This window comes from Saccopteryx bilineata, chromosome 9 (assembly GCF_036850765.1).
Source record: "Saccopteryx bilineata isolate mSacBil1 chromosome 9, mSacBil1_pri_phased_curated, whole genome shotgun sequence".
Lineage (NCBI taxonomy): Eukaryota > Metazoa > Chordata > Mammalia > Chiroptera > Emballonuridae > Saccopteryx > Saccopteryx bilineata.
The window spans coordinates 18,109,581-18,133,298 of record NC_089498.1 but is presented as its reverse complement, the minus strand read 5'-3'; the positions used below and the strand labels follow the sequence as shown (position 1 = coordinate 18,133,298).

The 23,718-nt window shown below is 45.4% G+C and overlaps 1 protein-coding gene across 2 annotated transcripts in view; it reads left to right on the top strand.

Annotated features, from left to right (window-relative positions):
- GFOD2 (Gfo/Idh/MocA-like oxidoreductase domain containing 2) overlaps positions 1–23,718 on the top strand; it is a 54,124-nt gene that overhangs the window by 18,303 nt on the left and 12,103 nt on the right. The window contains exon 2 of one of the 2 annotated variants that reach the window (XM_066242993.1): positions 21,842–22,187. The exons of the other annotated variant lie outside the window; for it this stretch is intronic. Within the exon in view, the coding sequence (XP_066099090.1) occupies positions 21,929–22,187 (259 nt within the window). The 5' untranslated portion in view covers positions 21,842–21,928. The remainder of the gene's footprint in view (positions 1–21,841; positions 22,188–23,718) is intronic. 2 annotated transcript variants of the gene reach the window in all.

The window sequence follows — 23,718 nt, the reverse complement described above, 5'->3', positions numbered from 1 at the left end:
AGCTGTAGAATCTGCATTTCAGGCAGAAAGAAGAAGGGGGGAAATGGAAAAAAGAGTGTTTGGCAGTAGAGATTGTCGCCTTTACAGAGCGTTGCCGGAGCTCTACCAAACTGTACCTTCTATTATTTATCTTTCTAGACGCACTTCTTTGCAAGAGAGGCTGGGAAATACGGGTTTACCTCTGCACGTTGCAACCTCCAACACTGTAAAGGGGTTGTTGACAGGAAAGGATTCGTAAGCACCTTTTGCCCTGGATCTCACCCCTACGCAAGCTGTCTAAAGCTGTCTAATGAATGAGTGACCTATTTGAAGTTAGGTGCTAACACTAGATTCCCAGACTTTTCACTCACACAGTGAGGGAAGATGTTCTTTTTATTGTAGTCCTGACTACTTTCATGACTATCCTCTGTCACTGGGAGCTCCTGGCCTTATATCCCATAGGATAGAGCAGGAGGAGTCAGTAAACCTTTTCTGTAAGGGGCTAGATGGCAAATCTTTCAGGCTTATGAATCATAGGTGCTTGTTGCACCTACTGTGCTGTTGTAGCACAAAAGCAGCTATAGATAAAGGAATGGGTGTGACTGTTTCCTAAAACTTTACTTACAAAAACAGTATCCATTGGATTTGGCCCACCCCAGCGGTAGGCAGTAGGTGTCCTACGGTTTTGCAGAACCCATGGCTCCATGCACTACACTACAGAAGGTGAGATGATATTCAGCCAGTCAGAAGAAAGATTCCAGCTTCCACACATACCCTTGTCACTCCTTTTGGGTCCTCTGTTCTTTTAATGACAATACAACTTCACAATCTCTTAGGCTTAGAACTTCAATATGATATATATTTCTTTTTGACAGAGACAGATAGTCAAAGAGAGGGACAGATAGGGATAGACAGACCGGAAGGGAGAGAGATGAGAAGCATCAGTTCTTCATTGTGGCACGTTAGTTGTTCATTGATTGCTTTCTTGTATGTGCCTTAACCTGGGGGCTCCAGCAGAGCAAGTGACCCCACAGTGAAGTTGGGGAGCTCATGCTCAGGCTGGATGAGCCCATGCTTAAGCCAGTGACCTCAGTTTTGAACCTGGGTCTTCTGCATCCCAGTCCAACGTTGTGTCCACTGCACCACTGCCTGGTCGGGCATTTTATATGATATTTTTAGGGAGTCACATTCACTGAAATATAATTTACATACTAGTAAACTTAACCCTTTTTTTAAACTTTATCCTTTTGTTGTTGTTTTTTTTTTTTTGTATTTTCTGAAGCTGGAAACGGGGAGGCAGTCAGACAGACTCCCGCATGCGCCCGACCGGGATCCACCCGGCACGCCCACTAGGGGGTGATGCTCTGCCCATCCGGGGTGTGCTCTGTCGTGACCAGAGCCACTCTAGTGCCTGGGGCAGAGGCCAAGGAGCCATCCCCAGCGCCCGGGCCATCTTTTGCTCCAATGGAGCCTTGGCTGCGGGAGGGGAAGAGAGAGACAGAGAGGAAGGAGAGGGGGAGGGATGGAGAAGCAGGTGGGTGCCTCTCCTGTGTGCCCTGGCTGGGAATCGAACCCGGGACTTCCGCACGCCAGGCCAATGCTCTACCACTGAGCCAACCGGCCAGGGCCAAACTTTATCCTTTTTAATGTAGAGTTCTATGAGTTTTGACAAATGCATATAGTTATGTAACCAATACCATAGACAAGGTATAATAGAACAGTTTTGGGGGTAGGAGGTAGAAAAGGGGAAGGGGGTGATAAATGGTAACAGAAAGAGACTTAACTTTGTGTGGTGAAAACATAACACAGTATACAGATGATGCATTATGGAATAGTACACCTGAAACCTGTACAATTTTATTAACAAATGTTACCCAGTAAATTCAATAAAAATTTTTAAAAATAGTCCCTGCTTGGTTGGTGGTAGAGTGTCGGCCTGGTGTGTGGGTATCACAGGTTCAATTCCTGGTCAGGGCACACAGGAGAGGCAACCATCTGCTTCTCAGTCCCCACCCCCTTCGTCTCCCTTTCCTGCAGCCATGGCTCTGTTGGTTCAAGCACATCAGCCCCTGGTGCTGAGGATGGCTCTGTGAAGCCTCCACCTCAGGCACTAAAAATGGCTCATTTGCAAGCTGGGCCCAAGATGGACAGAGCATCAGCCCAAGATAGGGATTGCCAGGTGGATCCTAGTTGGGATCTCATGTGGGAATCTGTCTCTCTATCTCCCCTCCTCTCTCTTGGAAAAGAAGAAAAAATGTTATTTTAAATAAAGATTCTCCTCCCTGGCCGGTTGGCTCAGTGGTAGAGCGTCGGCCTGGCGTGCAAGAGTCCCAGGTTCGATTCCCGACAGGGCACACAGGAGAAGCGCCCATTTGCTTCTCCACCCCTCCCCCTCTCCTTCCTCTTTGTCTCTCTCTTCCCCTCCGCAGCCGAGGCTCCATTGGAGCAAAGATGGCCCGGGCGCTGGGGATGGCTCTGTGGCCTCTGCCTCAGGCACTAGAATGGCTCTGGATGCAACAGAGCGACGCCCCAGAGGGGCAGAACATCGCCCCCTGGTGGGCATGCCGGGTGGATCCTGGTCGGGCGCATGCAGGAGTCTGACTGCCTCCCCATTTCCAGCTTCGGAAAAATTAAAAAATTAAAAATAAATAAATAAATAAATAAAGATTCTCCTTGCTTCAGAAAAAAAAAAGTTGAGCAGTTTCTTCACATACACATCCCAAATTCCCTTGTGGCCCTTTGCAGTCAAATCATGTCCCCCGTTTTTCATTATGTCATATAAATGGAATCACACAGTATGGACCCTTTTAAGTCTGGCATCTTCAATTACCATAACCTCTGGAGAATGAACCACATCATTGTTTGCATCTGTAGTTCTTTTTTATGGCTAAGTATTCCATTGCATTGATATACTACTATTTGTTTATCCATTCGCCAGTTGAAGGACATTTGTGTTGGTTCCAAGTTTTGGCAATTACGAATAAAGCCAAGATTAGATATTTGAAAGTAGACATTCCCATACAGGTTTTTGTGAGAACTTAAGTTTTCATTTCTCTTGGTAAATACCTAGAAGTGGGATTGCTAGGTTGTATGATTAGTATATATAATATTTAACTTTGTAAAATGACCGACTGTTTTCCAAGGTGCCTATACCCTTTTTCATTTTTATTAACAATGAACCTTTGCTTTATGTTCTTGCCAGTATTTGAATTAGGTTTTCTAAATTTCTGAATTTCAAACATTCTAATAGGATGTGTAGTTATTATAATAAGTTCAATTTGCATTTTAAATTAATCTAATAACTAATGACTATTGATATGGTGAATTATGGTAACTGATGAAAATTTTTATTTAGACATGAAATTTAATGGGGTGACATTCGTCTATAGAAACACATAGGTTTCAGGTCTACATCTTCATGGCATAGGAACTACCATTGCATTGTGTGCCCATCAGCCAAAATCAAAACACTTTCCATCACTGTATATTTGGCCCCCTTACTCCCCTCCTGTAGCACCGGTGGCCGCCACCATGGCTGTGCACATGCAGGTTCTCATTGGATTCAGGCAGATGGTAAAGGAACAGTGGAGCCAGAAAATGGTGGGCCATTCCGTTTATTAGAGTCTTGTAATGGCAGGCCAGCAAGCAGTCAGGGAAGGCCGCTTCCCTCTCACTCAGGGCTCCCAAGCCCCTCAGCACTCTGGACTCTGCAGGACATATAGGCTCCCACAAGCCTCAGCAGGGCTCCCTAGCTTCTCAGCCCGTGCATGCGTCAAGCGCTCGCGCTCTCTCTCGCGCGCTCTCTCTCTCTCTCTCTCTCTCTCTCTCTCCACTCTTCAGCCAAAACCTGCTGGGGGGAAAAACCCCTTCTCCAGCAATAATAGCAAACAGTAGCCCCTCCCAAGCAGGAAGGCAGTCCAATTTGCAATCTGCCACCCTGAGGGCAAGCAAGCAAACTTAAAAAAACATGTTTACCCAACACCTCCCCTGTAGTAGTTGATTTTATTTAATTTAATTTTATCTATTTGTAAAGCCAGAAGGCACGGGCAGGGCCACTATCACAGCAGCCGCCTGGCCCATACAGGTTCGCATTGGATTCGGACAGTCGGTAAAGAAACAATGGAGCCAAAAGCTGTTGGGCCTTCATCTTTAATCCTAGCTTGCACCCGGCGGGCAAGTAAAAATACACACTGGGCTCCAAAACCCACTCACATTCAGTGCTCACAAAGCTACTGATTTATCCGAGTTTCCTAGAATCAAAGGTTTCTAGCTCACCAGACTTATTCTCCTCAGTTCCCCATCTCCTTCCTTGTCCCAGATACAAACTCTGCACAAACTGGCATCTCACTCAGCACTCCGCCATCTTGACTGCTTGTCCTGGCCTACTCCCCATGGCCTCCTTCCACTGCTGGCTCTACTCTCTCACACTAATCATCCCGGGAACCAAGAGCCAAGTCCCATTCTGCCCCCATTTTATAGTGTAGCTTCACAACCTCTAATCCAATATACAAAATAGGGAAGTCTCTATACAAAGTCACTTCTCTTAGGCATGATTGGATTGTACCACCCCACAGCAAAAAGGGTAGAAAAGGCTTAATCCCAAAACCAAGCCCCAGGCTACAAGGATTCTCAACACACATTAATATCACCTGGGCAACGGCCTCTTTAACAAAGTGAGCATAATACATTTTATCTGCCCAACACTATTCTATTAATTTTTAGTGAGAGGAAGGGAGGCAGAGACACTCCCACATGCGCCTGACTGGGATTCACCCAGCAAGCCCACTAGGGGCGATGCTCTGCCCATCTGGGGCTCTTGCTCCGAGCCATTTTATTTAGCACCTGAACTGGAGGCCATGCAGCCATCCTCAGAGCCTAGGGCCAACTTGCTCCATCAAGCCATGGCTGCAGTAGGGAAGGAGGAGAGAGAGAGAGAGAGAATATGAAGGGGGAAGGGTGGAGAAGCAGATAGTTGTGTTCCCTGGCTGGGAATTGAACCTGGAACATCCACATGCCAGGCTGACGCTCTACCGCTGAGCCAACTGTCCAGGGCCTATAGTAGTTGATTTGAGTGTTGAACCAATTTTACTTTCCAGGGATTAAACACTCTTGGTCACAATGTATTCACCTTTTAACATATTGCTGGATTTAGTTTGCTATTTTGTTAGAAGATTTTATGCTTATGGTCATGAGGTCTATAATTCAGTGTCATTTAGGGCTCTTCCCTCTCTCTCCATAATCCCAAATCCTGTTGATAGCTGTCTGCTCCATTTCATTCCTTCCAGCAGACCTTCCTTCTGGGAGATATAAAGGTGAAAAGACACAGTCTCCCAGAAGCCTCCCTGTTAGTTAGATCCTCAATAAAGGCATGATGTATGAACGAACATACCAATGATGGTTTGAGTGGTGAAGCTGAGGCAAGCAGTTGCCAAGCCAGACAACAAAATGAACTATGAACTTTTCTGGCTCACACTCATCACTAGTAATGAAAGAAGATTTTCACACATACAAGTCTCTATTTTTGCAGAGGTTCAGAGAAGCTCAGTAATCTGCCCAGGGTTTCACAGCTGATTGTGGCAGGTCTGGTACACACAGCTATCAGTGTAAGAACATCCAAACCTATAGAGAATCTTAATAAATATTTATTTGATCCAAACAGGATATGCCTGGAAGCCAAGAGCTTAACAGACTGAGAAAAATTGCTTTCAGAGAGTGCAGTTTGCAGCATTTATGCCTTGCCTTTAGAATTAGGAAGGAAAAGAAAGATTGCATGAAAGTGGGAGAGAAAGCAAGGCAGGAATTGGATTACAGAATTGTTAAGAAAATGTGCTCTCTTGAGGGTGGTTACTTTGAAAAAAGGATTTTGAAGGTGTGTTAACCTGGATACACAGAAACAATGAACAGGGTTTGCTTAAGGGAAAGATAAACCTTTTACAAAAGAAGTTACATGAATGGGGTGTGACTGCCCACCATGACCTGCCCACTTATGAATTTATGGTCAGATCACCCTGTAAGATTGCTTTCCAAAGAACCCTTTTTTGTCCACACAGCCAGCTATGAACCCTGGAAAAGTTGCAAAGCCTCTCTGTGCTTCTGTGTTTTCATCTGTAAGACAAGATTGCTTGGACTCAGAGATATACTATATATTACGCTAAACACTGCCTGGCCTAGGGTATTCACTGTATTTTAGCTCAGAATATTACCTTCCTATTCCTACACAGCTTTTGAAGGGGAGATATCTGAGTCAGTCATATATAGAGCATTTTAAAAGACCTATGTAATGATTTACTATGGGCCAGGCCCTGTTATAAATGCTTTACAAATATTAATCATTTAATCCTTAACTCCCTTACAAGGTAGATTATAATTGTCCCCATTTTACAGATGAGGAAACAGAGGCACAGAATGATTAAGAAACTCACCTGAGGGTTCTGGGCTGGTGAGTGATGAAGCCAGGACTTGAGCCCAGACAAGGGTTTTTTTTTTTTTTTTTTTCATGATTCTAACCTCTGTGCTACCTTCCCCCATAATCATGGCCTTGCCCAAGTATGTATAGACAGTTCTGTCAAGGCACTATTCATCCTTCATTCTTTTTTTTTTTTTCTTTTTAAGAGACAGAGAGAGAGTCAGAGAGAGGGATAGTTAGGGACAGAGAGACAGGAACGGAGAGAGATGAGAAGCATCAATTATTAGTTTTTCATTGTGACATCTTAGTTGTTCATTGATTGCTTTCTCATATGTGCCTTGACCGTGGGCCTTCAGCAGACCGAGTAACCCCTTGCTCGAGCCAGCAACCTTGGGTCTAAGCTGGTGAGCCTCACTCAAACCAGATGAGCCCACGCTCAAGCTGGCGACCTCAGGGTCTCGAACCTGGGTCCTCTGCATCCCAGTCCAATGCTCTATCCACTACGCCACCGCCTGGTCAGGCTCACCCTTCATTCTTGACCAGCATGTGGTGATTGGAATGCATGTGAGATAGGCCTGGGTTTATGGAGATCTTTGGAGGCACATGAAAGGTATATACAGTGGTACCTTGAGATACGAGTTTAATTCGTCTGTAACCGAGCTCGTAAGTCAGTCAACTTGTATATCAAATTCCTCCCATTTAAAATAACTGAAATAGATTTAATCTGTTCCAGCCCTGTGAAACATCCCCAAACCATCCTAAATTATGAAAAAAGGCATGTTTTTAATTAAGAAACACACATGTATACTTTACCAATGCATAACAAAATATATGAAATAAAAGAAAAAAACTTATTTAATACTGTATTCTTACCTTGGAGACAAACGAGTGCGGCTAATGGAGGTGAATGGCGGAAGAGGAGGGAGGGAGGAAGGGATGCAGGCACTGTAGACACATAAACTAAAACTGCACTTTCTTAACACTAAATGTAAACTAAAACTGCATTTTCTTTACTTTAAACAAAACTAAAACTGGCCCTGGCCGGTTGGCTCAGCGGTAGAGCGTCGGCCTAGCGTGCGGAGGACCCGGGTTCGATTCCCAGCCAGGGCACACAGGAGAAGCGCCCATTTGCTTCTCCACCCCTCCGCCGTGCTTTCCTCTCTGTCTCTCTCTTCCCCTCCCGCAGCCAAGGCTCCGTTGGAGCAAAGATGGCCTGGGCGCTGGGGATGGCTCCTTGGCCTCTGCCCCAGGCGCTAGAGTGGCTCTGGTCGCAATATGGCGACGCCCAGGATGGGCAGAGCATCGCCCCCTGGTGGGCAGAGCCTCGCCCCTGGTGGGCGTGCCGGGTGGATCCCGGTCAGGCGCATGCGGGAGTCTGTCTGACTGTCTCTCCCTGTTTCCAGCTTCAGAAAAATGAAAAAACAAACAAACAAACAAAAAAAAAACTAAAACTGCTCTTTCTTTACTTAAAATGAAACCACAAAAACTTAATTGTAAAACAATGCACTTTCTTAACTTTAAACTTAACCTAAGCTTAACATTGCATATTTTTCATTTAATCATCACCTGTTTTTGCCTTTTTGGCTGCACTTTCGGCACTTTCACTTGCAGGACTTTTGAATAAAAATCTATCCAAAGAGGTTTGCTTTTGCCTGCCTTTTAAAATGTTACAGAAATGTGACAAACAAGTGTCATTAAAAAGTGCTGAAGCGCCTGACCAGGTGATGGCGCAATGGATAGAGCATCGGACTGGGATGCGGAAGGACCCGGGTTCGAGACCCTGAGGTCACCAGCTTGAGCACGGGCTCATCTGGCTTGAGCAAAGAGCTCACCAGCTGGCTCAAGGCCCCTGGCTCCAGCAGGGGGTTACTCGGTCTGCTGAAGGCCCGCGGTCAAGGCACATGTGAGAAAGCAATCCATGAACAACTAAGAAGTCGCAACGAGAAACTGATGATTGATGCTTCTCATCTCTCTCCGTTCCTGTCTGTCTGTCCCTATCTCTGCCTCTGTAAAAAAAAAAAAAAAAAGTGCTGAAGCATGACCAGTTGAAACTTGTTCTGGGTGTTTTTTTTTTTTCAATGAAACTTGAAAGCTTCTCCCACATTGCCAGCATGTCTTTTTTTTAATTTAATTTATTTGAGAGAGGAGAGAGACAGAGAGAAGGGGGGAGGAGCTGGAAGCATCAACTCCCATATGTGCCTTGACCAGGCAAACCCAGGGTTTCAAAACGGCGACCTCAGCATTTCCAGGTCGACGCTTTATCCACTGCGCCACCACAGGTCAGGCTGCCAGCATGTCTTTAATTTCACTTGGAGAAATCACTTCCTCCAACTCTGCCTCCTCCTCACTGCTAATCTCTTGCAGAAGCTCCGTATGTTGCATCATCTGTAGCTCCTTCAACTCCTCAGTAGAGTTCCTCCTCATGTTCCTCAATGAGCTCCTTTACGTCACCCTCATCTACCACCGGACCCATCGACTTTCTGAGGGACACAATCTCCCCAACGCTTCTACCTTGGTCTCGGTCTCGGTCTCGGTCTCGGTCTCTGGTTCGAATCCTTCAAAGCCCCTGTCTGCAAGAACATCAGGCCATAACTATTTCCATGCCGATTTGAAGGTTCTTCTTGTAACCTCCTGCCATGCCAAATCAATGATGTATAAACATATCACGGGTGTTGAGGAGATTTATTAATATGCCGGCCACATATGGCTGACACGGGGCATCTGCAAGCCCAAATCGTGCCATGCCAAAAATAGTTCAGGGGCTGCATATATACCCTTGATCACACACAGGCAGGGGAGAGCATGACATCATGGCATAGGCTGGCAGCATTTGTTCAGGGGATACACAGAAACATTAAGACTTTTAAGGTAACCCAATCAAAGATATTTACAAATCTTTCAACTTCCCTCACTAGCCTAGAGGTATTTTATCCTCAAGATTCCAGGAAGGGGGAGGAACTACAATCAATGCAAGGTGGTATGTAAATTCTGCCTCCTATTGTAAGAGAAGAAGTTTCTAGGTTAACCTTTATTTTAGATTTAAAACTGAATGATTCCCTGGCCGGTTGGCCAGGGCACATAGGAGAAGCGCCCATTTGCTTCTCCACCCCCCCCCCTCCTTCCTCTCTGTCTCTCTCTTCCCCTCCTGCAGCCGAGGCTCCATTGGAGCAAAGATGGCCCAGGCGCTGGGGATGACTCCTTGGCCTCTGCCCCAGGCGCTAGAGTGGCTCTGGTCGTGGCAGAGCATCGCCCCCTAGTGGGCAGAGCGTCGACCCTGGTGGGCGTGCCGGGTGGATCCCGGTCGGGTGCATGCGGGAGTCTGTCTGACTGTCTCTCCCCGTTTCCTGCTTCAGAAAAATACAAAAAAATATATATATATGGACTGAGTCGCAGCTCATTTCTTTAAAAATTCGTATGTGGTCTGCTCGTATCTCAAAATACCACTGTATAAGGATGTGGGTTCAAGCAGTAGGGAAATGTTGGGGGTGAGAAAGGGTAGTCACTGAAATAAGGGACAGGGAAAAAACCAGCTCTGCCTGCTTGAGCAGGAAATACCTTGTTATCAAACCTGCCTAGCTTCATGCCATCTAGCTTCCTCAGAGCCCAGCTGATGCCCCTTTAAGGGTGTTGATAAAACTACCCTTTGAGTCAGTGTCAGTAAAACAGAGGTTATTAAATTTTATTCTAATCCATTTTGTTGTATTAAGCCACTAATGCAGATGTACACCCAGACAAACACAACCAGAGCATGAAAGAATGAGGTGCTAGAGAGGAGGAAGTGTGCTCTGAGCATGAATTTAGAAAGGACATGGACATCCTTGTTTATGATGGCTGTGTCTAATTCCCCTGGCCTTTTTAGCTATTGGTAATTAATGACTCACAAAATGTAAGTAGAATCTTATCTAGTGCAACAAATTTGACACTCAAGCTCTCAGAATATCCATGGCCTGTGTATAACTAAAAACCTGTAAATGCGGAAAGTGACCAAAATTGCTGAAGGAAGTCCAGGACATGAACATTATAGAAGATTCTATGTGTCTAACCTGTTTTCTAATTTGAAGGAAATCCTGTAAGATTGAATTATCAGCAAAAAGGAAAGAGGAGTGGCTAAGGCCACAGACATTATCCATCATCATCAGAAAGAAAGATGGTTAAGATAAAACCCAATGGTCAAGTTCAGGGACAAGCCATACTCCACAGTCCCAGACCTTAGAGACCAGAGGAGGCGGGAAGCTGACAGAAGTCTAGAATTAGAGGAAACCCAAGACATTCTTATTTTAGTAGTTCACAAAGGCACAGGTATCCTTCCTGTAGGATCTAGTAGTACAGTATGCTATACTGGGTTATACTGGCAAAACAACCCCTAACTTAGACATATACTTTGTACAGTATACTTGTATCTACCTTAGAAGTAAAAGAAATACTGGATCTGAAAATAAAATTAAGAAAATGTTTTCATTACAATAGCATCAAACAGAATTAAATACTTAGAAATAAATTTACAAATAAAAATGTGTAATTATACTCTGAAAACTACAAAACATTATTGAAAGAAATTAAAGAAGGCCCTGGCCGGTTCACTCAGTGGATAGAGTGTCGGCCCAGCATGCAGATGTCCCAGGTTAGTTGCCTGGTCAGGGCACACATGAGAAACAACCATCTGCTTCTCTTCCTCTCCTCCCCACCCCCCCACCCCCTCTTCCTCTTGCAGCCAGCAGCTTGACTGGTTCGAGTGTCAGCCCTAGGTGCTGAGGATAGCTTGGTTGGGCCAAGTGTTGACCCCAGACGGGGGTTGCGGGGTGGATCCCGGTCAGGGTACATGTGGCAATCTGTCTCACTAACTTCTCACTTAAAAAAAGAAAAGAAAAGAAGGAAATTAAAGAAGACTTAAATAAATGGAAAGACATCTTATGTTCATGAATCAGAAAACTTGATATTGCCTGACCAGGTGGTGGCGCAGTGGACTGGAATGCAAAGGTCTCAGGTTTGACACCCCAAGGTCACCAGCTTGAGTGCAGGCTCTTCTGGTTTGAGCAAGGCTCACCAGCTTGAGCCCAAGGTTGCTGGCTTGAGAAGGGGTCACTTGGTCTGCTATAGCCCCCCACCCCCCATTAAGGCACATGTGAGAGAGCAATCAATGAACAACTAAGGTGCTGCAATGCTTCTCATCTCTCTCCCATCCTGTCTGTCTGTCCCTATCTGTCCCTCTGTCTCTCTCTCTCTCTCACACACACACACACACACACACACCATATATATATGTGGTCTACTGGAAAGTTCTGTCCGTTTCTATCACAACATTTCGACACGTAAGCACGTTTATTTGGCGCATGTGTGCCTCTCTGTTTTTATCACTTAATCATGTATACATACTGACGTAGCAAATTAACTAAAACAAAGTTGATTCACGTTAGTCTTATGTGTGAAGCGATAGTGTACCCATGGCTACTGATAAAGTTCATTTACGCCACTGTAAATTTTACGAATTTCAACAAGGAAGAAATGCTACAGAAGCATATAGAAATTTATTGAAAGTGTTTGGTGAAGGAATAGTACCGAATATCACTTGGTTTTGTCCTTACAAAATTTTTTGAAGGGCAAAAAATTCAAAAATGAAGAAGATATCAAACAAGCACTGGTTCAATTTTTCGCATCAAAAGATAAAAACATTTTTCAAAAATGGAATATACAGGCCCTGGCTGGTTGGCTCAGCGGTAGAGCGTCGGCCTGGCATGCAGGGGACCCGGGTTCGATTCCCGGCCAGGGCACACAGGAGAAGTGCCCATTTGCTTCTCCACCCCCACCCCCCCTTCCTCTCTGTCTCTCTCTTCCCCTCCCGCAGCCAAGGCTCCACTGGAGCAAAGATGGCCCGGGCGCTGGGGATGGCTCCTTGGCCTCTGCCCCAGGCGCTAGAGTGGCTCTGGTCGCAGCAGAGCGACGCCCCGGAGGGGCAGAGCATCGCCCCCTGGTGGGCAGAGCGTCACCCCTGGTGGGCGTGCTGGGTGGATCCCAGTTGGGCGCATGCGGGAGTCTGTCTGACTGTCTCTCCCCATTTCCAGCTTAAAAGAAAAAAAAAAATGGAATATACAAATTGCCCTCACGCTGGCAAGAAATCATTAATAATAATGGCAATTATATTATTTAATAAAGTTTATTGACGGTAAGAAAAATTTGTGTTTTGTTTTATTCTAAAAACGGACAGGACTTTCTGGTAAACCAGAAAGGTTTTTATATATATATATATATAAAATGGTCGATATTGCTAAAATGACAGTTTTCCCCAAGTTGATCTACAGCAGGGGTAGTCAGCCTTTTTATACCTACTGCCCACTTTTGTATCTCTCTTAGTAGTAAAATTTTCTAACTGCCCACCGGTTCTACAGTCATAGTGATTTATAAAGTAGGGAAGTAACTTTACTTTATAAAATTTATAAAGCAGAGTTACAGCAAGTTAAAGCATATAATAAGTACTTACCAAGTACTTTATGTCGGATTTTTGCTAAGTTTGGCAGAATAAATCTTTATAAAACAACTTACTATAGTTAAATCTATCTTTTTATTTATACTTTGGTTGCTCCGCTACCGCCCAACATGAAAGCTAGAACGCCCACTAGTGGGCGGTAGGGACCAGGTTGACTACCACTGATCTACAGATTTAAAACAGTCTCTATCAAAATCCCAGATTGACAAACTGATCCTAAAATTCATAGAATAATACAGGGGACCCAGACAAGCCAAAACAATTTTGAAGAAGACCAAAGTTGGAAGATTCAAACTTACTGATTTCAGAACTTACTATAAAGCTAAAGTAATTCAGACAGGATGATATTGGCATAGGGATAGACAAATAGCTTAAGAGAATAAAATTGGGTCTTTCTACCCTCCCAATTCCTCCTTCCCCCATCCCTGCTGCTGATTTACAGTCTCTGTGGATTTGCCTATTGTGAACATTTTATTTTATTTATTTTTTTACAGAGATAGAGAGTCAGAGAGAGGGATAGACAGGGACAGACAGACAGGAACGGAGAGATGAGAAGCATCAGTCATTAGTTTTTCGTTGCACATTGAGACACTTTAGTTGTTCATTGATTGCTTTCTTGTGTGTGTGTGTGTGTGTGTGTGTGTGTGTGTGTGTGTTTCTGAAGCTGGAAACGGGGAGGCAGTCAGACAGACTCCCGCATGTGTCCGACCGGGCGTCGCTCTGTTGCAACTAGAGCCATTCTAGCGCCTGAGGCAGAGGCCACAGAGCCATCCTCAGTGCCTGGGCCAACTTTGCTCCAATGGAGTCTTGGCTGCGGGAGGGAAAGAGAGAGACAGAGAGGAAAGAGAGGGGGAGGGGTGGAGAAGCAGATGGGCGCTTCTCCTGTGTGCCCTGGCCGAGAATCAAACCTGGGACTCCTGCACACCAGGCCGATGCTCTACCACTTAGCCAATCAACCAGGGCCCATTGATTGCTTTCTCATGTGCTTTGACCGCAGGCCTTCAGCAGACCAAGTAACCCCTTGCTCGATCCAGCGACCTTGGGTCCAAGCGGATGAGCTTTTGCTCAAACCAGATGAGCCTGCGCTCAAGCTGGCGACCTCAGGGTCTCGAACCTGGGTCCTTGGCATCCCAGTCCGACGCTCTATCCACTGCGCCACCACCTGGTCAGGCTGTGAACATTTTATATAAATGGAATAATACACTAGCATTCTGTGATTAGCTTCTTTCACTTAGCATAATGTTTTCCAGATTTAGCCATACTGTGATTTGTTTCAGTACTTCCATTTTTGTGGCTGAATAATACTGCATTGTATGAAATATACATTTTGTTTATCCTTTTAGCAGTTGATGAACATTTGGGTTGTTTCCACTTTTTAGCTATTATGAATAATTCTGTAAACATTGATGTACAAGTTTTTGTGAGATGATATGGTATTAATATCATCTGAAAAAGTCTCAGGAAACAACCGTTCCCTCCTACATATTTAACTCTCCCGGAAAGAAAAAAACACACACTCTGCCTGATCTAGTGTGATTCAGTGGATAAAGCATCGACCTGGAATGCTGAGGTCCCTGGCTTGAAATCCTGGGCTCGCCTGGTCAAGGCACATACAAAAAGCAACTACTACAGTTAATGCTTCCCATACTTCCTCCCTTTTCTCTCTCTCTCTTTCTCCTCTTTCTCTGAAAATCAATAAATCTTTAAGGAAAAAATAACTACACTCATCATCAGTTACTCTGAAGCCATTGTTGTCTTTTTGAGTAACTGTACCCCCAACTTTTAACTGGCTTATGGTTAATAATTTCATAGAGCATTCCTCTTACTGGGTTATCTAAGTATGTGTTTTGAAACTTCTCTTTTGGAAATAACCCTTGAAAGTGGCTGCACAAAGCTAGATTTGTCTTGAGATTTGTGGATCATGCAGGGCCTTATACTGAGTCAAATGGGAAGTCACTGAAGGGTTTAAAAAAAGGAAGGGAGTGATATCTCATTTGCATTTATTTATTTATTATTATTATTATTATTTTGTATTTTTCTGAAGCTGGAAACGGGGAGAGACAGTCAGACAGACTCCCGCATGCGCCCGACCGGGATCCACCCGGCACGCCCACCAGGGGTGACACTCTGCCCCTCCGGGGCATCGCTCTGCCGAGACCAGAGCCACTCTAGCGCCTGGGGCAAAGGCCAAGGAGCCATCCCCAGCGCCCGGGCCATCTTTGCTCCAATGGAGCCTCGGCTGCGGGAGGGGAAGAGAGAGACAGAGAGGAAGGAGGGGGGGGGGGTGGAGAAGCAAATGGGCGCTTCTCCTATGTGCCCTGGCCGGGAATCAAACCCGGGTCCCCCGCACGCCAGGCTGACGCTCTACCACTGAGCCAACCGGCCAGGGCTTCATTTGCATTTTAGAAAGATCTCTTTGCAATATGAGGAATGGATGAAGGAAGAAACTAATGGAAGCCAGAGAGATCAAGTAGAAGTTGTTATAGTCATTTAGGTGAGTGGTGCTGGGGGCTAGACTAGCAGGGTAGCAGAAAGGATGACAAAGAAGAGGTAGATTTAAGAGATAATAAAGACTCCAAGGTTGCAGGTTTGATCCCGGTCAGGGCACGTACTAGAATCAACCAATGAATGCATAAATAAGTGTATCAACAAATCAATGTGTTTTTTTCCCCTCTCTTTCTAAAATCAATGAAAATGTTTAAAAAATAATAAAAAATAAAATAAAAATAAAATTTGACTTCATTTAATCTTCAAAAGGCTCTGGAAGCTGCATAGCATTAGACCTGTTTTATCTATTAAAAAGGTTGCATTTAGCTAAAAAGTGGTGAAGCCAGGATTTGAACCCAGTAGCTCTGATAACTTCACTTCATGTGCTCTTGCCATCTCACTATACTGCTTCTGTTTAGACTTGATCGTGTGGGTTTTGTGGAGCTTGTAGAACATCAGTGTGTATTCAGGAGTAGAATGAGGGGTGTGAAGCTCTGGAGAAAAAGCTGGGCTTGTGCTGCAGATTTGGAAGTCACTGGTATACTATTTAAAGCCTTGGGCATGTGTAATAAAGAGCATGTGGGGAAAAAAAGAGCATGTGGAACCAGAAATGAAGACACCTCTGACTGACAGAACCTCAAGAAACTCAGCACTGGAAGAGCTGGGGGCTAGAACAGGCAAACTCAAAAGTGGTACTCAGAAATAACCAGAAAGCCTGACCAGGCTGTGGCACAGTGGATAGAGCGTTGGACTGGGATGCAGAGTACCCAGGTTCAAAACCCCTAGGTCGCCATCTTGAGCGCAGGCTCATCAAGGTTGCTGGCTTGAGCAAGGGGTCACTTGGTCTGCTGTAGTGTCGCACGCGCCCCTCCCCGCCCCCCCCCCCCCGCCTGTCAAGGCACATATGAGAAAGCAATTAATGAACAACTAAGGAGCTGCAACGAAGAATTGATGCTTCTCATCTCTCTCCCTTCCTATCTGTCTCTATCTGTCCCTCTCTCTGTCTCTGTCACATACATACACACACCAAAAAAAGGCCAGAAAGGGAAGATGTCATAGATGGGGAGGGAAGTGAAAAGTTGTACATAGCTCTAGTGCTCACAGTTAAGGTATGAAATAGTTATGATGCATTTACAAGAATGCCATCTGTCCGTTAAACTGAAGAATAGGTTGATCTGTGAGGAGATAGATGCAAGTGAAGCAGTGTTATGTGGATAAAAATAGAATAGCAAAATCACATATTTGGGTAAAACTTTTTTTTTTTTGTATTTTTCCGAAGTTAGAAGCGGGGAGGCAGTCAGACTCCTGCTTGCTCCCGACCGGAATCCACCTGGCATGCCCACCAGGGGATGATGCTCTGCCCATCTAGGTATCATTCTGTTGCGGCTGGAGCGATTATAGCACCTGAGGCAGAGGCCATAGAGCCGGGCGTCCTGGCCAGCTTTGCTCCAGTGAAGCCTTGGCTGTGGGAGGGGAAGAGAGAGACAGAGAGGAAGGAGAGGGGGAGAGGTGGAGACGCAGATGGACACATTCTGTGTGTCCTGGCTGGGAATCGAACCCGGGAGTTCCATGTGCCGGGCCGGCACTCTAGCACTGAGCCAACCTGCCAGGGCCGGGTAAAACTTATAAATTGGGTTTGCTGCCTGATCAGGTATTGGTGCAGTGTATACAGTGTCAGCCTGATACATAGAGGACCCAGATTTGAAACCCCAAGGTCACCAGCTTGACTGTGGGGTCATAGATATGGCTTGAGCCCTAGGTCGCTGGCTTGAGCAGGGTGTTACTGGCTCGGCTGCAGCCCCCCATTCAAGGCACATTTGAGAAAGCAATCAATGAACAACTGAGGTGCCGCAACAAAGAATTGGTACTTCTCATCTCTCTCCTGTCTATCCCTATCTGTCCCTCTCTCTGTCTCGCTCTCTATCTCTCTCACTAAAAACAACAACAACCAAAAAATTGGACTTGCAGTGACCCAGATTAGAAGTCAGATTTTTAAAAGATAATTGGTAGACTAAGGGACTGTAAAGTGTTGATAAAGTTATTACTTAAAATGGTATGTAGTCCCTGTGTTAAACAGTATGGTGGTTCCTCAAAAAAATTAAAAATAGAATTAGCATATGATCCAACAGTTCCACTTCTGTGTTAAGATGGTAAGCTTGGCCCTGGCCGGTTGGCTCAGTGGTAGAGCATCGGCCTGGCGTGTGGAAGTCCCGGGTTCGATTCCCAGCCAGGGCACACAGGAGAAGCACCCATTTGCTTCTCCACCCCTCCCCCTCTCCTTCCTCTCTGTCTCTCTCTTCCCCTCCCACAGCCGAGGCTCCATTGGAGCGAAGATGGCCCGGGCGCTGGGGATGGCTCCTTGGCCTCTGCCCCAGGCGCTAGAGTTGCTCTGGTCGCGGCCGAGCAACGCCCCGGAGGGGCAGAGCATCGCCCCCTGGTGGGCAGAGCGTTGCCCCTGGTGGGCGTGCCGGGTGGATCCCGGTCGGGCGCATGTGGGAGTCTGTCTGACTGTCTCTCCCGGTTTCTAGCTTCAGAAAAATACACACACACAAAAAAAGATGGTAAGCTTTCTGTGTATTTTACCACAAAATAACAAAAATAAAAACAATAGAAATGATGGTGACACAGCCTCATTCCATAGTTTGATTCGGTGGGTTTGGGGTCACCAGTGACCCTAAATATACAATGAGAGTGGGGACCACTGGTTTAGCTGGGGGGTGGGTGCCATGTGGTAAAAACATCATATCCTGAGCATACCTAAATTTCATTTTGGTTTCCAAGTAGACTTATGTTTGGCTTTGTTCTTTTTTTTTTCTTTTTTTTTAATTTTTATTTATTTATTTATTTATTTATTTACAGAGAGAGAGAGAGTGAGTCAGAGAGAGGGATAGACAGGGACAGACAGACAGGAACGGAGAGAGACGAGAAGCATCAATCACTAGTTTTTCATTGCGCGTTGCAACACCTTAGTTTATTGATTGCTTTCTCACATGTGCCTTGACCGTGGGCCTTCAGCAGACTGATTAACCCCTTGCTGGAGCCAGCGACCTTGGATTCAAGCTGGTGGGCCTTTCCTCAAACCAGATGAGCCCACACTCAAGCTGGCTACCTCGGGATCTTGAACCCGGGTCCTCTGCATCCCAGTCTGATGCTCCATCCACTGTGCCACCGCCCGGTCAGGCTCTTTTTTTTTTTTTTTTTTTTTTTTAATTTATTCATTTTAGAGAAGTGAGGTGGGGGAGAAGGGAGGGGAGCTGGAAGCATCAACTCCCCTATGTGCCTTGACCGGGCAAGCCCAGGGTTTTGAACTGGCAACCTCAGCATTCCAGGTCAATGCTTTATCCACTGTGCCACCACAGGTCAGGCATTGCCTTTGTTCTTTATTTCACTTTATAAACACTGTGATCAGAAGGAAAAATAAGTAATATATCTGTTGTAGAAAATTTGGCAGTGTTCAAAAAACAATCATCAGGAATCCTATCAACCTGAGTAATTATGAAATTCAGGTGTATTCTGGTCTTTTTACTGTTATGTGTGGAATATGTTTATAGATGTTATAGATATTGTATATCCTAATGTCTATATACATCTTGTATATATGTCTTTTACACTTTAAAAAAAAAACAAAATTGGCGCTGGCCAGGTTGTTCACTTGTTCAGAATGTCATCCTGATGCGCCATGTGGGTTTGATCGCCGGTCATAGTACATACAAGACTCAACTAATGAATGCATAAATACGTAGAACAACAAATCGATGTTTCTCTCTCCCTTCCTCTGCCCCTTTCTCCCTGTCCCCTCTTCTCCCTCCTCCCCCTTGTCCATTTTCCTCTCCCTCTTCCCCTCCCCCTCCTCTTTCCCCTCTCTCTAAAATGAATAAATTTTTTAAAAATTTAAAAAACAAAATTGATGTTATACCTCACATTTTATTTTCCCACTTTTTTTTTTTTTTTACAGAGACAGAGAGAATCAGAGAGAGGGATAGACAAGGACAGACAGACAGGAACGGAGATATAAGAACGTTGCAACACCTTAATTGTTCATTGATTGCTTTCTTATACATGCCTTGACCGCGGGCCTTCAGCAGACCGAGCCAGCGACCTTGGGCTCAAGCTGGTGAGCTTTTTGCTCAAACCAGATGAGCCGTCACTCAAGCTGGCGACCTCGGGGTCTCGAACCTGGGTCTTTCGCATCCCAGTCCGACGCTCTATCCACTGCGCCACCACCCGGTCAGGCAATTTTCCCACTTTTTAATGAGTATATGGTAGTGTCATTAAGGTCATTGAAGGCCTTCCTCTACCTCGCGGTTTTCTTTCTTTTTTTTTTGTATTTTTCCAAAGTTGGAAATGGGGAGGCAGTCAGACAGACCCCTGCATGCACCCAACCGGGATCCACCCGGCATGCCCACCAGGGGGCGATGCTTTGCCGCAATCAAAGCCATTCTAGCGTCTGAGGCAGAGGCCACAGAGCCATCCTTAGCGATCGGACAAACTTTGCTCCAATGGAGCCTTGGCTGCGGGAGGGGAAGAGAGAGACAGAGGAAGGAGAGGAAGAAGGGTGGAGAAGCAAGTGAGCGTTTCTCCTGTGTGCCCTGGCTGGGAATCGAACCCAGGACTCCTGCACGCCAGGCCGATGCTCTACCACTGAACCAACTGGCCAGGGATACCTCACGGTTTTCAGTGAGAGTTATTTATCAAACCCACTGCTGTTATTGAACGTCTAGATCAGAGGTTGGGAACCTATGGCTTGCGAGCCAGATGTGGCTCTTTTTAAATTTTATTTTATTTATTCATTTTTAGAGAGGAGAGAGAGAAAGAGAGAGATAGATAGAGAGGGAGAGAGAGAGGAGGGGGGAGGAGCTGGAAGCATCAACTCCCATATGTGCCTTGACCAGGCAAGCCCAGGGTTTCAAACCGGCGACCTCAGCATTTCCAGGTCGACGCTTTATCCACTGTGCCACCACAGGTCAGGCCAGATGTGGCCCTTTTGATGGCTGCATCTGGCTTGCATACAAATCTTTAATTAAAAAAATGTTAAAAATATAAAACATTCTCATGTATTACAATCCATTCATTTCCTACCGCTCATGTTCATGGTTGCAGGTGGCTGGAGCCAATCACAGCTGTCCTCTGGGACAACACCAAATTTTTATTGGATAATGCTTAACGTACACGAGTGGTTATATGGCTCTCACGGAATTACATTTTAAAATATGTGGCGTTCATGGCCCTCTCAGCCAAAAAAGTTCCCATCCCCTGATCTAGATTCTTTCCCAGCTTCTCACCACCATAGTCAGTATGGAAGTGAATATCTTTGTACAAATTTTTTTGGTATTTTTTATTTCTAGTGAACAATTTCCTCTGCTTGGTACCATAAACTTTTTTTTAGAGAAAGAGCTAGAGAGGGAGGGAGGGAGGGAGAGAGGGAGAGAGACAGACAGACAGACAGGACTGGAGAGAAATGAGAAGCATCAACTCATAGTTGCAGCACCTTGGTTGTTCATTGATTGCTTCTCATACATGCCTTGACCGGGGTGGCTCCAGCTGAGCCAATGACCCCTTGCTCAAGCCAGCAACCATGGGGTCATGTCTGTGATTCCATGCTCAAACTGGTGAGCCTGCACTCAAGCTGGCAACCTTGAGATTTCGAACCTGGGTCCTCAGCGTCACAGGCCAATGCTCTATCCCAGTGGTAGTCAACCTGGTCCCTACCACCTACTAGTAGGCGTTCCAGCTTTCATGGTGGGCGGTAGCGGAGCAACCAAAGTATAAATAAAAAGATAGATTTAACTATAGTAAGTTGTTTTATAGAGATTTATTCTGCCAGACTTAGCGAAAATCCAACATAAAGTACTTGTTAAGTAATTATTATTATATGCTTTAACTTGCTGTAACTCTGCTTTATAAATTTTATAAAGTAAAGTTACTTCCCTACTTTATAAATCACCATTACTGTGGAACTGGTAAGCAGTTAGAAAATTTTACTACTAAGAGAGATACAAAAGTGGGCAGTAGGTATAAAAAGGTTGACTACCCCTGATCTATCCACTGTGCACCACCTCATCAGGTGTTACCATAAACTTCTAAGTTATAATCTGTATAGCACCTAGGTAGTTCTCTTTTATCTTTTACTGGTTTTAGTTTCCCAGTCTCCTTTTTTTCCTTTCTGTAATGTAGAATCATGAACTTTTGCCATTAAAACCCTGAAGGCAGAATATGTTGACCAGAGTCATATAGAAAACTAAGTAACAGAACAAGGATTTGAACCCAGCTTTATGCGTGTTTTTTTTTTTGTTGTTTTTTTTTTTCATTTTTTACTATTCCGAGATGGATATTGCTAATATCCTTATGTCTCCCTGGGAGAAACTTCTGCAGCTTTTCATTTCGGAGCAGTGTTTCATTAAGTGCTTTTAGGCAGTGTCCCAATAAGCTTGAAAGCCTCAATTGGGTGTACCCTCCACTAATAGCCAGTGTCCTGCTTGCTGTTCCAGGAGCCATGTTTGACCAGAACTGTGGGATGGTCGTATACATGTTGGAGGCTCTTGTAAGGAGATGAGTTGGTGAACAGAGAAGCTGGCATGAAGATGCTCCCAGGAGTGGGCGTGTTTGGGACTGGCAGCTCTGCCCGGGTTCTGGTTCCACTGCTGAGAGCAGAAGGGTTCACCGTGGAGGCCCTGTGGGGGAAGACGGAGGAGGAGGCGAAACAGCTTGCTGAGGAGATGAACATCACCTTCTACACCAGCCGAACCGATGACGTCTTGCTGCATCAAGACGTGGATCTGGTGTGCATCAATATCCCACCTCCACTCACCCGGCAAATATCTGTGAAGGCTCTAGGTACGGATGGTCAGGCCATAGCAAGGGCAGAGTGTGGCTCTCTCTGTGTTATTCTTCTTGGGCTTGAGTCTGTGGATGCTGGTGCTCAGGACAGAACTCACCCATTGGGCAGTGCTTGGGGAGGGCACCCTGGGGAGCCTTATGGCTAGGGGAGAAAATGTTATAGTGTCTGGGGAGACAGCCTGCCTCACCTCCCAAAGGTAAATCTCTGAGCAAAAATTAAGTAAATGATATAAGAGTTAGCATGTCACAGGGACTAGGGATTATTACATTTCAAGCAATGTAAAAAGTTTGCCTTTATGAAGTCAGAGTTCAAAGACCTGGGCATCGGGCCTGACCAGGCAGTGACTCAGTGAATAGAGCATTGGACTGGGATGTGGAGGACCCAGGTTCGAAACCCTGAGGTCGCCTGCTTGAGCACGGGGTCACTGGCTTGAGTTTGGGATCATAGACTTGACTCTGGTTGCAAGCTTGAGCCCAAAGGTCACTGGCTTAGCAAGGGGTCACTTGCTCTGCTGTATGTAGCCCCCGGATCAAGGCACATATGAAAAAGCAATCGGTGAATATCTAAGGTGCTGCAACAAAGAATTGATGCTTCTCATCTCTCTTCATTCCTGTCTGTTTCTCTCTCTGACTCTGTCTCTGTTAAACAAACAAAAAACACAAAGACCTGGGCACTGGGAAGTTGATTGTGATAGATACATTTGTTCTTTAAATTCTTTTTATTTTTTATTTTTTTTACAGGGACAGAGAGAGAGTCAGAGAGAGGGATAGATAGGGACAGACAGGAACAGAGAGAGATGAGAAGCATCAATCAACAGTTTTTCGTTGTGACACCTTAGTTGTTCATTGATTGCTTTCTCATAATGTGCCTTGACCGCGGGCCTTCAGCAGACCAAGTAACCCCTTGCTCAAGCCAGCGACCTTGGGTCCAAGCTTGAGCTTTTTGCTCAAGCCAGATGAGCCCGTGTTCAAGCTGGTGACCTCGGGGTCTCGAAACTGGGTCCTCCGCATCCCAGTCCGACGCTCTGTCCAGTGCGCCACCGCCTGGCCAGGCTGTTCTTTCAATTCTTTGACAGGCATCTCCACAGAAAGGAGAGGAGGGTATGTAGCAAGATTGCCATTTCCCATGTTTTGTCAGTCCATGACTACTTTGAGCACACACCCTTCCTGCCTAACTTTGTGATCTTGTGTGCCAGAGGGCAGGAAGGCCCTCTGACAGCGCTGAAGTCCCTTGACAGGATCTGTGGGACAACCTGCTCATATCTCTGTTCCCTTGGGAAGCAGTAGGCTCAGCAACCTCCTGCCCTTGGCTGGGTGTAAGCCATTTTCCTACAGTTCCTGTTAAGCTGCTCTTTCCTGTCAACTGTAGAAAAATTCTGCTCTTTGTCTTATATAAACCAGAATCTAATTTAATAGGAAAATGTTAGTAAGTATTCATCCAGCAATTTTTCTTAATGCCACCTTTGTGCCGTCACTGTCCTGAAGTCATTCTGGACGTTCAAACCAGTGTTGGATCAGAGAGAGCTTT